Below are 16,514 nucleotides of genomic sequence, written 5' to 3'. Positions count from 1 at the left end.
AGCTTGAGCTGGAGGTAGTAATTTGGGGGTCGAGGTCAAGTAGGGAAAATATGTCATGGAAGATTGGATTCAGTGATGGAGTCCATAAGATGAGATGAGGAAAGCCTATTCAATGAGTGACACAGATGTCACTGGTGATCTTGAAAAGAGCATTTTTAGTGTTAGGTCCTGAAGTATGCCTGAAAAAGATGTAAAAAGATTGGAAAGGGAGAAATGGGAAACAGGCATTACAGAATCGCTTAAGTTTTGCTACAAAGAAGAGACAATGAAAGAGAGTAGTACTTGATAAAGGAAATGAGATCAAGGGAATATTTTATTTTAAAAATGAAAGATATCAGACTGCCTCTTTGCTGATGCAAATGATCCATTCGTAAGGGAAATGAAAAAAGAGATGCCTTTATGTAAGTGATAAGGAGTTGAAGTCCAGAGCACAGACTGGTTGCCTTCAGACAGGAACACAGATAATGTATTTAGTGGAGTAAGAAGGTAGCATATGATTGAACAGGTGCTGACAGATTGGTAGGTATAGTCACAAGTTTGTGGAAGTATTCTGATGTCTTAATTTTTCTCAATGAAACAGGAAGAAAGTCCATCTAATGTTTCCCCCAAAATGTGATGCTTGCAAGGGCTTTTTAGGCATACACTCTTTTTCAAATTAAAGCACCATTTTACCCTATTTTGCTATGCCTTTGCATCATGAATAATATTGAATTTTCATATTTTATATTTCAATTTTACATAATCATATGAAATTTACAAACTACACTAGTAACAGCAAATCCCTATAAAAAAGTAGTAAGATCAATATTTGTTTCAGATGTTAGGGTTTAAAAAGTCAGGCACTGAGCTCCTAAGAAATATGTTTAATGAGCAAAGGTATTTAACGTGAATTAATTTGGGGAACCCATAGGGCAGATATGAGAAGGAATTTGTGAAATCTAACTGACAGGTAATAATTTCAGCACAAATGGTAAGAACAGCTCTCACCGTTGTAAGAGAAGATGTAGGTTTTGGACCTGCTTTTGATACGGGGAAAATTACCATACACATTACAAATATGTAAGGCTAGGGATATCGTTATGACCTTTCCAGTTCTTTAATTCTATAATTAAAATAGAAAAATTATCATCCTAAATTTTTTAGAGAGCAAGTTATTATGCTTTCATGGGCTTTTTCTTCCTTCTTGACATGAGGCAAGGTCGGGAAATGTAAAGTGAATCCAGGAATGAAGAGGTAACTGAGGGAAGAATGACTAGGGAAAATCATCAGGACAGACTTATCTAAGGATGTGGGCGTTCATCCGAAGATGGAAAAAATGAGGTGGAGCCCACCAAGCCAAATCTCTGGAAAAGAGAAGTCCAGCAGTGAATAAGAACAAACAGAATAAGAACAAACAAAAGCCCTGAACCAGGACTTGAATTATTGAAAATCAGGCTTGAATTGTTTAAAAAGAAAAAAAAAAAAAAAAAACAGGTTTAAAAAAAAAAAAAGAAAAAAGAGTGGCCAGAATCCAGTAAGAAAAGTGATGGAGTATAAAATGTACTGGAGAGGTGGGAAATAGGGTGATTGTAGTGTCTTAGTGTGATTTGCATATTAAAAGATGCCATTGGCTGCCCTGTGCCCAATGGATTGGGATGAATGGTGGAGGGACAAAACCTCATTGTCCTTGAAGGAAAGATTTGTCCTTTGCATACAAATTAGTGACACCCCAGCGTTGTTTGTTTCTTATACCTTCTTGTATAGAAGTGTCTTATACCTTCTTGACCCACAATTTCCTCATGGCATTTTTCACCTCTGCATTCCTCAAGGTGTAGATCAGGGGGTTTAACATGGGTGCAACAATGGTAAAGGACACAGCCATTGCTTTGTCTATGGGGTAAGTGGCCACAGGCCGCATGTACAGGAAAATGCAGGGCACGAAGAACAAGACGACCACAGTGAGGTGGGAGCCACAGGTCGACAGGGCTTTACGCCGCCCCGCAGAGCTGCAAGACTTCAGGGAGCAGAGGATGACCACGTAGGAGGCCACGAGGATAAGGAAGATGGTCACACACATCACCCCACTGTTGAGGATGACTAAGAGACCCAGGGCGTGGGTGTCCATGCAGGCGAGTTTCAGCAATGGGAACAAATCACACATGAAGTGATCGATGACGTTGGGACCACAGAAGGGTATTTGATACATGAAGAGAAGCTGTATTGCTGCGTGGATAAACCCCCCCACGCAGGCGCCTCCCAGCAGCAGGCGGCACACCCGAGGGTTCATGATGCTCGGGTAGTGCAGGGGCTTACAGATGGCCACGTAGCGGTCATAGGCCATCACGACGAGAAGGATGATCCCCACACCACCAAAGAAATGCTCCGCAAAGAGCTGGGCCATGCAGCCTTCAAAGGAGATGGTAGTTCTCTCGGAGAAGGAGTCCACGATCGTCTTGGGGGCAATGACAGAACAGTAGGTGGCGTCCATGAGGGACAAGGAAGTGAGAAAAAAATACATAGGTGATCTCAGGCTCTGACTTGTGATCATGGTTACCACCATGAGTAGGTTCCCCAAAACCGTGGACACGTACAGGATTAGAAACACAGCAGAGAGCATTTTCCGCAGCTCTGGGTTCTCTGTGATCCCCAAAAGAATGAATTCAGTCGCATTGTTTGGATTCTCCATTTACTTTGGGCTGAGATAAGCACACCACACTGAGCTGGAAAATCGACAAAAGAATACTATTTTGAATTAGTAATCATTGAGTGTGCTGGAGAATTTTTTCACTGTGTCTTATACCTTCTTGACCTACTTTTTTCTCCAGCCACTGACACAGCAACCAGCTGCTAACAGTATAGCCTGACAAGAGCTCCATCCTACTGATCCCTCCACCAACACCTTCACTCCCAGTACATCTGTTGTTTCCTGTCCCCATATGTGTTGCTTGAGATACTTGGAAAACCCCACTTCATCGTTCTGGTGCATACTCCTACCTGGAAATATGAAGAGATTAACATACTTGAAAGAAATCCTAGACCATCCATAAATAGAAGCCAGAGAATAAATGGTAACCAGTTTAACCACAATCTTGGATTAACTTGCCTTTCTTCCCTATTTCACTCTCCCCATTCACTGCCTCCAGAATAAACCACCTACGTACAAGCCTTCTCTCAGCCTCTGATTTTTGGTAACTTCAAGCCAGAAGCTAACACTCATTTATCACTAGACACACCCAACAACCAAGAACACATAAATTCTCCTTCGCTTCTTCCACATATGCAGTGAGCACTTAGAATGATCTAAGTTGAACAGCCTACCAGCTAGGTCATATCCCAAGGACTCCCCACTTATTAAAAGCTGTACTCTTTCCATGTACATGTTATCTTCTCAAACTGGATTATTATTACGTATTGTGAATATGCAATGAATCACCACTATGTCTCAGGCCGTGGAATACCCTATGAGACATTTTCTACATTTTAGAGATAAGATATGGAGGCTTCAAAGAGTAGAAAAATAAGACACTAAGTTCCCACCGTTAGAAAACATTGAAACCAAATTCAAATCCGGCTTTTCCTGGATCAAAATCAATAGCAATGGCAAGCAATGTCACTTCTCTTAAGACTCTATCAAGTTCTCGATATGGTAGAGACATTTGCTTCATGATATAATTTCGCTATCATAACAAACCAGTGAGATAAATTTATGCTTCCTGTGCTCATTTTACTAAATAAATCCTACAGTAAAATTCAACAACAAATTTGATGACAATTTTACCATAAAGAACGTGTTCTAATTATATATATAATCCAATCCTGAAACTAGAAATTACAACTAATTGACTGTAACTAACATTCCAAGACTCTAATAATTTTCCAGATATGCTGACTAAAGAAAATAAAACTGTGCCTCTTTCTCTGCCCAAGGAAGACCCCGATCCAACTTAGCTGATATCACCCCTGCACGTGAGCCTGAACTAGTATAAATCATTCCTTCCATTTTTCCTTGTGAAGGAGTGCCCCAGGCGAAACAAAGAATTTTAAATAACCAAAATATCAATGAAACAATTCATTTATTTTTTTTTTACTCACTATGTACCAGCAAGGTACTTAGTCTGTTACATGCATTATTGCAATTATTTTTCATATCACATGAGTTGGAGGCTATCATAAATCCCATCTTGAGGATGAGGAAACTGATGTTTGGAGTCAGTAAGCATCTCATCTAAAATGGGTGAGGATTATGAATCCATATAATCTCATTTTGAGACACGAGCTCTTAACCGTTACACTATGCCACTGAAGGAGTGAACAGTGGCCTCAGTCAGCTATATACAAGTGTCACTGCCACTAAATGATATGATAAAAGCACTGTTCCAGTAGTAAACTTCTCTTTGCTATGACTACCTAAGCAGAGGCTGTCTGCCACTTGATAGGAATATGTTAGAGACCTGTGGGGAATATAAATAAGGTTCTCTAAGATTCCTCTAAATCCCCAAAGACACATTCCTAATATTATTCCTTTTACTAAACAAGGTACACAGTTGCCAAGGCACTGTTTGCAATCTACAGTATGGGCTAACCCCAATCTCCAGGACAGCCTAACCCCAATCTGCAATATGGGCTAACCCCAATCTACAGTATGGGCTAACCCCAATCTCCAGGATAGGCTAACCCCAAGCTGCAATATGGACTAACCCCAATCTACAGTATGGGCTAACCCCAATCTCCACCTCAGAACTTTAAAAGTCCTATAATAGCCCTAATAGTGTAGAAGGAACATAGTCTCAGAATCAGGCTAGCCGGGTTTCATTCCAAATTATCCCTCTTATCTCTGAAGATGTGTCGTCACATTCTCACCACTCTGGGCCTCCGTTTCCTCATCTGGAGAAGGAGGCAGCTGTGGTAGATAAGTGGAATACTAGGGGTTTAAAGGAGCCAGTTCAGGGACTCTGTCCCTCTCAAGCACAGAAGCTTGGCTCCTACCTGCCTTAAATGTTCCCACTTCCAAGTAAGATGTCCTTTGAGCCATCTCAGGACTTAAAATATTTTAAAGCATAATACACTAGAATAGAGACTCATGCCTCTTCTGTCTTAAAATCTATAAATTTGTTATAGTTCTTTTCTGACCACTGATACACACTCGGTATGACACTCAAGGCCTCGCCTCATACTAATCAACCTCATTTTTTGTATGCCTCCTTCGCACAGTGGTCAAAGCCATCGCTTACTGCCAGAACACACATGTCAGTCTGTCCAGTCTGGTGGGAGAGGCCGTGGGTTCAGCGCGAGCAGACTTAGCTCTCTGTCCCACTCCTGGCACTCACGGACTGGACAACCTTCAATCCTGCAAAAAGAAAACAATGTAATTAGCCATTAAAGGGGCAGAGAGAGAGGGAGACACAGAATCCGAAGCAGGCTCCAGGCTCTGAGCTGTCAGCACAGAGCCCGACGCGGGGCTTGAACTCATGAACCGTGAGATCATGACCTGAGCCGGAGTCAGACGCCCAACCGACTGAGCCACCCAGGCGCCCCTGATTTTTTTCTTGTAATTCCCACAAAAGCCATAGGAGACAGGAACCCATATTACCCTGGTTTTCTGATGCAGTGGTTAAGGCTTAGAGAAGTTGTACACTTTTCATATGTCTGTCACCAAGTCCATGGCACAGGATACTAACCACCATCTCTGCAGCCTCTCTAAGAATTCCATACCCTGCCTCACAATGCTTTCTGAAGCACCGAAGGAAGTACCAGGCATGAGAATGTTTGGGCAGCACTAACAAAATATTCACGACTATTTTCTGTTCCTATAAGCTCCTGTCTTCCTCCTGCCTCTGCCCATGCCATCTATTATCAACAAACCCATTATTATTCTTCCTTCTTGCCTCATTTCTTCCCGAATGCCCCCTTCACCACCATCATTCTGGATATTTGCTACAATGTCCAGCTAGGGTACATATCAGTGGCAATTCAGCTGTATTCCTGGCCAATTTTTTAAAAATTTCATGTCAGTGTTATCTCCCTATGTGGATGCTTAAGGATAGCTAATTTATTCTATTTCCACAAATGTCTAATGCTGTGCTGTGTACACTCTAGTCATTTAATTAAATTTAATTAAATCCATGAAACTGGATTCAACCAAGGAAAATAGTATCCAAGGAAAATGCCCAAACAATACTGGTGCCCGTCTTGCCTCCAGAAATGAGAGAGTGCCATTGTCCAGAGCCAGGCTATCCTTCTGGCATCTAAGCTCATATATCCCATCTTTCAGCTTTCTCATTTCTACTCCTAGACACACATTACCCAATCCCAAGAGTGGAGCCCTACCTTGGATTTGCACTTTAGTGTTGAACCACCGCCTTCAGATCCTTTTTGTAATAATGCCTTCTTTTTCCAGTGTTCCTATGAAATATGTTGGCTAAAAGACCATTCATACAAAGAAGTGAAAAACTGCATTGCTTGAATTCTCTAATGATTACCTAGACAGTACATGTTTCTCATTCCATAACATGTCCAAAACTGTGAGGGATAGAGGAGGTGCCCTACCTGTAAAGAAGGAAACAGAACAAGCACTCCTGAAATGATGCATATACAATCTAAGTTCCAGAAGGGAAACTATCAGTATGATCTATAGATTTCAAAGAAGATTAAGTGACCTAAGCCTTGACATGAGAATTTAGAAACTTCTAAGTTTTTAATAAAGAAAGTCAACAGGAAAGAGAACAGCATGAGCAAGGCATGAAGAAAGGAAAAACATAACGTACATAGCCAAAATATGTGAACTTTGACATCACAAAAACCTACATTTCATTCTGGACCTGCCAGGGATGTAATCAACCAGAAGTTACACATGGTCTTTAAATCACGGGGTTTTTTTCAGAGTTGTATTAAACATAATAAGTTCCTAGCATTATAGTTTAGGTTTTGATATTTACATTTATAAATATTAAAATGGGATAAAATATTAAATTAAATTATAGTGTAGATGTTTCTTAAATATTTATTATAATGCTTGTGATATTTTTGATGTCTCATAAAAGTTAGTCACATACACCCCTACTAACTGAGTTATGAGATACCTTGAGTAGGTGTGCCTAGCTAAACTGGAGTTCAATTGGGAGTAGGGAGTAAGAACTTAAAGACCTATGTAAAATTCCTGATTTTCCACACTACAGTCAGTTCTCACTTCTGAGTACATAAAATAGGCCAGACAACTTCTCTGTGCCTCAGTTCCATTTTCTATAAAGTGGGAAGGTAATGTTACCTATTCCAAAAGGTTGTTGTAAGGATTAAATGATTTTATAAATGTAAAAAGGGCTTAGATCAGGATCTCTATTTCTTTTCCTAGAATGAGGAGAAGGATACTGACCAAAAACTATTTTAAAACAGATCCTCTGCCTTTGGATCACGTGTTTACACAGGCTTCTAGTAAACGATATTAGATTTTATTAGAAGTATCCATATACTTCTACTAAATGCTCAGTTTAAGTTTTATAAATTGCAAAAGTAAGATATAGCCTTTGGAAAATATTTCGTATGGAGAGGTAGAGTGATAGAAAGCTGAAAGTCAAAGGACCACTCCCAAGCATAAGCCCTACTGGACCCTTTATCGATAGTGTAGTTCACTCTTTTCAGATGTGCATTTGTATGCAGGAATATTCTATGTGCACATTTATGGGTTTTGCTCTAGATAAAAGTATATAAAATATAACAATATTCTTGAAATTTTAATTTAACTGGGCATTATTTGTCAACAGTTATGAATTTTCCTGCATTTTAACTTCTGCATGTGATTCTATTTTATGGTTGTACTATAATTCATATAACCAATTTGTTTTTGCTTGACATTTATGCTATTTCTAGTATTCTGTCCTATACACAATGATGCACTGGACGTCACTTTACTGACATTTTTGCTTTCTGGTTTGAATGTTTCCTGGTTGAATACTTCCTGGTTGGAGAAATTCCTAGTAATGCCATCACCGGATCAAAAACTATGCATATGTTGAATTTCGATTGCTTCTGTAACTGTTCTCTCAAAATCCTGAAGTATCTTTCATTCTCATCAACAGTGTATGAAAGAGTAGTTTTTCCCACCGTTTTACTCACACTCAATATTATCAATCTTGATTATATTAACCAAATGATAAGGTAAAAAATCATACATTACTTTAATTCACATTTAATCATTCATTCATCGAATTTCATCAATGACCTAAACAATAAATATATTATTGGTCTCCAGATGAAGCTAAAGTAAATTTACTATGTAAATTTTTTTAATGTTTATTTATTTTTGAGAGAGAGGGAGAGACAGAGCATGAGGAGGGGAGGGGCAGAAAGAGAGGGAGACACGGAATCCGAAGCAGGCTCCAGGCTCTGACCTGCCAGCACAGAGACAGATGCAGGGCTCGAACTCACAAACCGTGAGATCATGACCTGAGCTGAAGTCAGATGCTCAGCTGACTGAGCCACCCAGGCTCCCCTATATGCACTGTGATATCGATGTAGAGATATATAGTCTATACACAAAATATCAAAATAATAGTAATAATTTAGCATGTGCTGCATACCACATATTTTGCTAGTACGTAATACATGTTTTCTCATTTAATTCTCACATCTGGCTCTGTTTAGACAAATTTTATGGCTGAGAAAAAGCAGAATAATTAACTTGTGTAAGGCTATACAGTTAATAAATGATAGAACCTGTATTTGAATCCAAGTTATGGCTGATTCATGTTTCTAAGTGTGTGAATGTCTTATGGAGCTGAATAATTTCTTCAGTAAAATCCTGGACCACAAGAAATGCGTTTATGGATGTCCCTGAGTTGTCCTTTTTAACGAGCAATCAATAGCCCCGTATTTCTCAGAATATCTGTACCCAGAACATATGCATCATCAGTAGAATGTCTCTAATTAAGAGCTTTAAAAGGATTATTTTTGTCAGCAAGTCTTCCTAATTCATTTTGCTTTCCTTGCGAGACGAATGGAGAAGGAATTATCTACAATAGCATCTCTATGGGTTGGAAATTACTATACCTTTGTAGATACAAAACTTAATGTTCTCTAGGGATGTTTCCAGTGGGAGGGGGCTGAATCCCGGAAGAACCTTTCTTGATTTCACGACCCTATCCCCGAGCAAATCATATCAGCATCACCTTCAGCACCAACACTAACACCCTGCAGTGGACAGAGCTGCTCACATATAAATGTGTATGTGCTTATAAAAATATATGTTTTATATAAATATATTTTTTAAATCTAGTTCATCTTTACATTAAAACTGAAAGCCAAACAGGGCACCTGGGTGGCTCAGTAGGTTAAGCATCCGACTTCGGCTCAGGTCATGGTCTCATGGTTCGAGCCCCTCGTCGAGCTCTGTGCTGACAGCTCACAGCCTGGAGCCTTCTTCAGATTCTGTGTCTCCCTGTCTCTCTGCCCTTCCCCCACTGGTGCCCTCGCTCTCTCTCTCTCTCTCTCTCTCTCTCTGTCTCTCAAAAATAAACATTGGAAAAAAATGAAACCAAACATTTGAAGTATCATTAACTAATCGGGAATAAAGCACCATGTAAATTCGTTCTCAAAGGTTATTGGAAAATCAAGGCTAAAAGCAGTTGGCACAAGAAGAAAGCAGAAACATGTGTAATATATACATATATATGTGTATTCATGTGCACACACACACACACACAGAGTTGCATGAAAAAAAGGAAACATAAAAATCTCTCTAAAACCATCCTAGACTTACCAGCTATTCCTCTTCCTCCCCTTCCTAAGAGCACATCCCTAAAACATAAATACACTCTCATAGTTACTAATCTCATGACTTGGATTAGGCAGACACTTACATTTTGATAATTTGCTAAAAGAGATTAAGGCAAATCCCATCAAAAATGTTGATAGGTTAAGGCTCTCCATTCTGAAGCCACAAATTTGCGTGTAGAGACAAAACCATTGAACTACTGAAACATTTTAAGTATTATTGTATATGTGTATAAAATGATTCAAGTAGTTCAACAATTTCAAAGGAGTAGTTCAAATTAAGAAGAACATGTTTAATACTCACGTAACTTGTTGAAGTCACCTTCAGTGCTTGACCTGATGTCTTCCTTGTGACCTCCAAAAGCCAGTTACCCGATGGTTCCAGAAGGTAGAAGGCAGAGATTGTACAAGTAAATTCTCCAGGATAATGTCAAGGTAACCAAAGTTCTGGCCCCATCCAGGATGTACTTACATGAACTTTCATCTACAAAATAGCTACAAATCATGACCTATTAGAGTTTCCATTGAGCAGATCAAAGCATACAGGCAAGTAAGTCAGGACACACACTGCAGACACATCGTCTGATCATTTCATGGGGAGCTATTTCTATAGGACCAGAGTTTCTCATGATTTTGGACGAAAGATTTACAACAGATGCTCTAAGCGTCCAAGAATTTAAATAGGAAACAACCCTTGTAGATGGCAGAGAAACTCAAATTTCATCTAAATAAGAAAGGTTGCCAAATTAAAAAAAAAAAAAAAAGACAGCTAAGCTATTTACAAAATCATTCATGGAACTTGGCTGTATTTTGAGCTTAATTTGTAAAGAGTTTCCAATCCACATCTTAGAAGAAACACTATTAATAAGATGCTCTCCTTCGGGTAATAGTCTTGAGCTAAGAGGGCAGAGCGCCATTTTCCAATGGCACAGAATTTCCAAGTGTGCAGACTTGTATCATTCCACAGCATCCCCTTGAGGCTGTGTCTCTACTGACTGGGGAGCTAATCACCGTACCAGTGAATTCCTATCCACCCCTACAAGGATCTGTTTTTCTCCGGGGCAGAACTTCACTGGAGACAGGCCAGGCTGATGCTCCACAAACACAACCCCAGATCCTGGTATTAACCATTCAATTATCTGCTCCCAATGTAACCTCTCTTCTTCAGTACTTCGGTAACAGAATGGTCACACAACCATCCATCTGCCTAATAACCTAGATGAAGAAAAGCCAACACACCTAGCAAATCCTGGAACCAAGTTTTTCCACTACTTAGTCTGGTGTCCCCTTCATCTTTTAAGACTATTATTAAAATTGTCACACCTAACTGCAGAACAGTTGCCATTATTAAGGATTTTAAACAATGTACCTCAGCCAGAAAAAAAGAAGGACTCAATTCTTTTTCACTCCATAACAATAGTACTCTCAAATAACATGTTTTCAATTTAGAAATATTTGGAATGATAGCCTTCATTCTTTTTCCACCTTCAATAGTGAAAAATATCAATATGCTACATTTACAACATAGTACACAGAATACAACAGTCTCCTGAGGAAGTCTCCAGAAAAGGAAGAGTCTCTCAGTTTTATTGAGTATGACCCACAAAGGTGATGGGCCATCTTCCGCACTTGGATTATTTTTACTAACATCTTAGAATCACTTCATGTTCTTACCTAACCACTCTGATATGTAGGTTAGGGGAAGCTTCTCAATCTTTTTATTTTTCATTACTGTCCTCCTAAGGCCCCATTGTAGACATTCTAATTACCCTCACTAAAATTTTAACACCACAGATATATTATCCATGTATGTACCTCATGTATATCTGTGCTTTATATATAAAAACAGTAAGATATTTTTATTCCCCAAGAAATTGTTTTTACCTGAGCAAAGAATACTTTACCCTTTGCAAAAGCATATGAAAAAGCTTACTTACAAAAAGAAAGGTGGGGGGCCCTGGGTGGCTCAGTCAGGTAAGCATCTGAGTCTTGAATTTGGTTCAGGTCATGATCTCAGGGTCATGAGATTGAGCCCCGCGTTGGGCTCCATGCTGGGTGTGGAGCCTGTTAAGATTCTGTTTCTCTCTGCCCCTCCCCCACTCATTCGCGAATGTTCTTTCTCCCTCTCAAAAAAAAAATAATAATAATAAAATGAAAACATAAAGAAAGGGGTGAAGGTCAATAATGTGGTTAAATGTGAGCGTGACTGAAATCCTAGTTGTGCTACGAACAAGTACACACATCTATATCCTATTACCAACACAATTACATTTTTCATTCATTTGTTCACTTGCTTATTAACCATCTGCTCCCCACTGTAATTTAAGTTCCACACAAACACAACCTGTTTGTGTTCGTCAACGTCTTATACCAAGCCCCCAGAACTCTCTGGCACACTGTGGGAATTAAATAGTATTTTTTTTTTAAGAAAGGAAATAAGAATTTCCTAAACTGAGTTGACTTTGGAGTCATTTTTCAAGCAATAAATATTCACACATGGAACAGCAATTGTAAAAGCCCTAGAGAAACGACATTAAGTGCTTCACGACACTACCCTCATGCCCAGACTATCAGTCTCCTCAACGATTGAATTGCTTGTTGTTCTTTCAAATATCTTTCTCGCCCATACTTCATTCACTGTCTTTCAAATGCAACCATTTGAATTTCATTTCCTGAGCCCGTTACATCCCACTTTTCATGATGTCCATGAAAGGAAATACATCTGTGGACATGAGATCATCAAGTGGCTTTTCTCGGACACAAGAAGAATCAAGAGAGTACAGGTAGCCTGGGAAACCAGGCTCAGGGGAAGGCTGAAGAGAAGAAAGTGACCCCCAAATAAGGGGGGAAAAATGCCTCAAGGACAATCTTCACAATGTGTCCAATGAGTAGTTCTGCGTTTTGGTTATTTCACTTCATGCCAGCAAGGAATAGTGGGAAGTGGGAAGAGTAGAGGAAGCAGAGCCTAAAAGTCTTGATATTGACACTTAACCCTTATTGAATCGCATTTTTTTTTTTGCATAAATAGTGTAAAGATCCATCGAATAAAACGTAGTGCATAAAGAGACTTACAGCACGTAAAGCACTATCAAAATGTGTGCATCACAGTTGGTCTTCAACAAGAGTTAGCTCACTCCCCTCACTTATTGCCTGATAGTCTCACCGAATTAGAAGTCCACATAAACCAAAGTCTCCTTGTACAACAGATACGACCATTATGTGTCTTATTAATTTTTCAGAGTAAATATACTTTGTTCCCTCCTGTTGTTTTAAGTATCAGAAATAATCAGACGGCACTTGGCCTTCATGAGAGAATCTCGATGATGAGATTCTTTGCAAAGGATTACCTTAACATTCCTTGAAATTATTCCCAAACCAGCAAGCCTCCCTCAACAGTCTCCTGACAACAGGAGACAGTCTTAGACCGTCTTACATTTCTCCTTTCAAGAGAATGCCTGTCAAGTCTGCTGTTGACAATTTATAATCTGTGCCTCTTTAATCTTCTCACGTGGTACAGCCCTAAGACACAATCGTTGGCTGTAGCTTCCCTCTTCCAATCTCCCCTTTTGTCTCAATGTAGAAACATTTACTCAATACTTTCCCTGTTCTTACCCCTGGCTTACCCTTGTCTCCTATCTAACTGTCAAACTGAACCACACATTATTTGGTCTGGAGTCTGTTGTGCTTAATTGCCACCAGCAATTGCAAACTTGGTCCCTTTTAATAGGTTAAGCGCTGTCATATCATCTTCCAGGCCTCGACTTCGTGGGAAAATGTTCTATGCCTTATGATTTGAGACAGCCAGGCATAAACTAGGACACACAGTCACCCCCGAGAAAAGACAGACTATGCTCTGGCATTAGGCTTGCGGTCAAATTAAGATGCAAGTCCAGATGACCAGCGAGCTTGAGAAAGGGACCTCTGTGGGAAGTAACACAAGTTGGAGCCTGATAGTCAGAGAAGCTTTGTTTCGAAAGTGCTGCGTAGTAAAAGAGAATGACCCGGCAGATTCCGTGTGCACAGAAGTGTTCTTGCGTAAACGTATCTCTATACGTAAGACAAGGCTACAACCAATTTTGACACCATCTTTCTTGAAGGACAAAGTGAATCATCAAGACCTGCAGAAAAATGTCTTATCCATAGATATAAATGCTTCAGACAACTGTGTTTTATTTGAAAGAAAGTAGGACTGAGATCTGGAAGACGCGTGTTCAAGTGTTGCAGCTGAAACTCGTAGACGTGTGACCTGAGGCAAGTAAATTAGTAAACCTCTCTTGTCACCAATTTGCTTCTCTGTAAAATGAGGACAGTAATATCGGAACTACCGATTTTGTATGCGGATAAATCACCTGAGCTGAATATGCCTGATAAGTAATAAAATGTTCATTTAATATAAATGTATGTATCACAACCTCCCGAACAAAAGCTTTAGAACCTAATCATATGTCCTTTTGGTAAGGTTAAATAAAATAATGTTTACTGTTGTTGTTTCAAGTGGCTCAGGTTTCGGTAAGGAGAAAGAAAAAATTCCTTTATAGTAAAAAATATTTTAAAAAAATAAATAAACAATGAGTCATAAGGGTATTTTTAAAGATGAGACCAAACTGAGAGGAATTTCAACATTTCTGGCTTATTTTTTGTGCCAAAAAAAAAACACCCTAAACTAGAACTACGTTATGAATTATTCCCTTCCTTTTGTGGGTGTCTTCCCTTTTGCCTTTGGTACATTCATAAGGCTAAAAAACATCAGCAGTTTCACTCCCCAACTGTCCCGTCCACATATATCTACCTAAGAATTTCTATTTTCTGTTTCACCATAGGTGAAGCAAACAAACAAAAAAAAAAAAAAAAAAAAAAAAAGTCCTATGGAAAAAACGATTTCATCCAAGTAACATGTATGAAAAATTTGGTAAAGTAACAGTAAGACTCTGGAGAAAAACATACTCTATAATAACCAAACTTGGGATTTATAGTCATCTTTTCCATTGCATACCTTGAATCTATGAACACTGAGGCTTTGGTAAAGTACATTAAAAACTATCAAAAGCACCTATCAAAAGGCTTAGTCACTATTGAGTGTTTAATAAATGTTAGTATGTGGGACTTTTTTTTCTGTCAGCGATCTGCAAAATTTATTGATTCTCTTTCATACTTTATGACAGATATAGTCCTCCCTATTTATATATACCATCACTTCCTTGGCATTATGAACAGCCTCTCTTCTTCCACAGACTCCTCATGGCATTTTTCACCTCTGTGTTTCTCACTGTATAAATGATAGGATTTAACATGGGAGTGAGGATCGCAAAGAACACAGTCACCAGCTTATCCACAGGGTAGGTGACCACAGGACGCATGTAGGTGAATATGCAAGGCACAAAAAAAAGTACAACTAGGGCGAAGTGGGAGCCACATGTTGAGAGGGCTTTGTGTCGTCCTTCGGGGCCGTGGGAATGCAGGGACCTCAGAATGGCCATATACGAGAGGAGTAGCATGGAAAAAATGAGCAAGCACATGGCCCCACTGTTGGCCGCCACCACCATTCCCAACCTGTAGGTGTCGCTGCAGGCAAGTTTCAGCAGAGGGAAGAGATCGCACATGAAGTGGTCAATGACGTTGGGACCACAGAAGGGCAAGTTGGCCATGAAAAGCGTCTGCACAGCGGCATGCAGTATCCCCCCTAGCCAGGCCACCACCAGCAGGAGGCGGCAGAGCCCCTGTCGCATGATGGTTGTGTAGTGCAGGGGCTTGCAGATGGCCACATAGCGATCATAGGCCATGACAATAAGGAGGATGATCTCTGATCCTCCCAGGAAGTGCTCCACAAAGAGCTGAGTCAGGCAGCCACCCAAGGAGATGGTTCTCCTCTGATACAGCAGGTCGATGATCATTTTGGGGGTGGTCACAGAGGTGTAGGAGGCATCTATAAAAGACAAGTAAGTAAGAAAGAAATACATGGGAGCAGAAAGTGTGGGGCTGAGGGAGATGGTGATGACAACGAGCAGATTGGCAAGCACAGTAAATAGAAAAATGAACAAAAAGACCACGAAGAGTATTTTCTGCAAGCGTGGATTCTGCGTGAGTCCCAAGAGAAAAAATTCAGTCACATTGTTCGGAGGTGTGAGGCTATCCATTCAAGAAGGAACACCCTCCTGGGGCCTGAATTCCCTACAGAGGGATAAAGAGAGATACCTATTAATCCATGAAAGGATTGTAGTCTGAGTTTCATGGTACAAAAACAGTCACTGTAACTGTGGCGCACGTTCTGGGCACTCCTTGCCTCAGCGTTTGTTTTCATTCCTTCTTACTTCCTCCACAATGCTCCCACCTGTCTCTTCATACACCTCCCACCTGCCGCTTATAAACACCCAAAGGGCAGCTCCTGATGTGTAATGTACTGAGGAAACCCTGGGTTTTAAACACGAGTGGAATTTTCCGGGTTCCAACCCTAAGTGACTTCACTAAGTCATTTCAGTGGCCCACGCTTCTGAGCCCTCCTCTCTGCCTGTGACCTTATACATTGTAACTCAGTTACAACTGAGTTACAACTGTAACAACTGAGTTAACTTACAACTGTAAGTCAGTTAAGTGTGTGACTTGATTTCAGCTCAGGTCAGGATCTCAGGGTGATGGGATCGGGCTCCATGCCAGGTGCCTCCCTCAGTGTGGAGCCTCCCTGGGATTCTCTCTCTCCCTCTTCCTCTGCCCCTCCCGACTTGCATGTGCACTCTCTCTCTCAAAATAAATAAACACTTTTTTATGTTTATTTA

At 40.1% G+C, this 16,514-nt stretch overlaps 2 protein-coding genes across 2 annotated transcripts; both read right to left on the bottom strand.

Annotated features, from left to right (window-relative positions):
• Positions 1–1,509: 1,509 nt before the first annotated feature.
• Positions 1,510–2,671, bottom strand: LOC123602628 (olfactory receptor 4C6-like). The gene has a single exon (XM_045487087.1). It carries the CDS (start codon positions 2,663–2,665, stop codon positions 1,751–1,753), a length of 915 nt encoding a protein of 304 aa, XP_045343043.1. The 5' UTR covers positions 2,666–2,671; the 3' UTR covers positions 1,510–1,750.
• A 12,277-nt stretch (positions 2,672–14,948) lies between these two features.
• On the bottom strand, positions 14,949–15,878 carry LOC123600498 (olfactory receptor 140-like). Its single transcript, XM_045482535.1, has one exon. The coding sequence runs from the start codon at positions 15,876–15,878 to the stop codon at positions 14,949–14,951; it is 930 nt and encodes a 309-aa protein (XP_045338491.1).
• Between the last annotated feature and the right edge of the window lie 636 nt (positions 15,879–16,514).

Source organism: Leopardus geoffroyi, chromosome D1 (assembly GCF_018350155.1).
Source record: "Leopardus geoffroyi isolate Oge1 chromosome D1, O.geoffroyi_Oge1_pat1.0, whole genome shotgun sequence".
In the NCBI taxonomy this organism is placed as follows: Eukaryota; Metazoa; Chordata; class Mammalia; order Carnivora; family Felidae; genus Leopardus; species Leopardus geoffroyi.
Note: the sequence above shows the minus strand (reverse complement) of the source record. Positions and strands in the feature narration are given on the sequence as shown.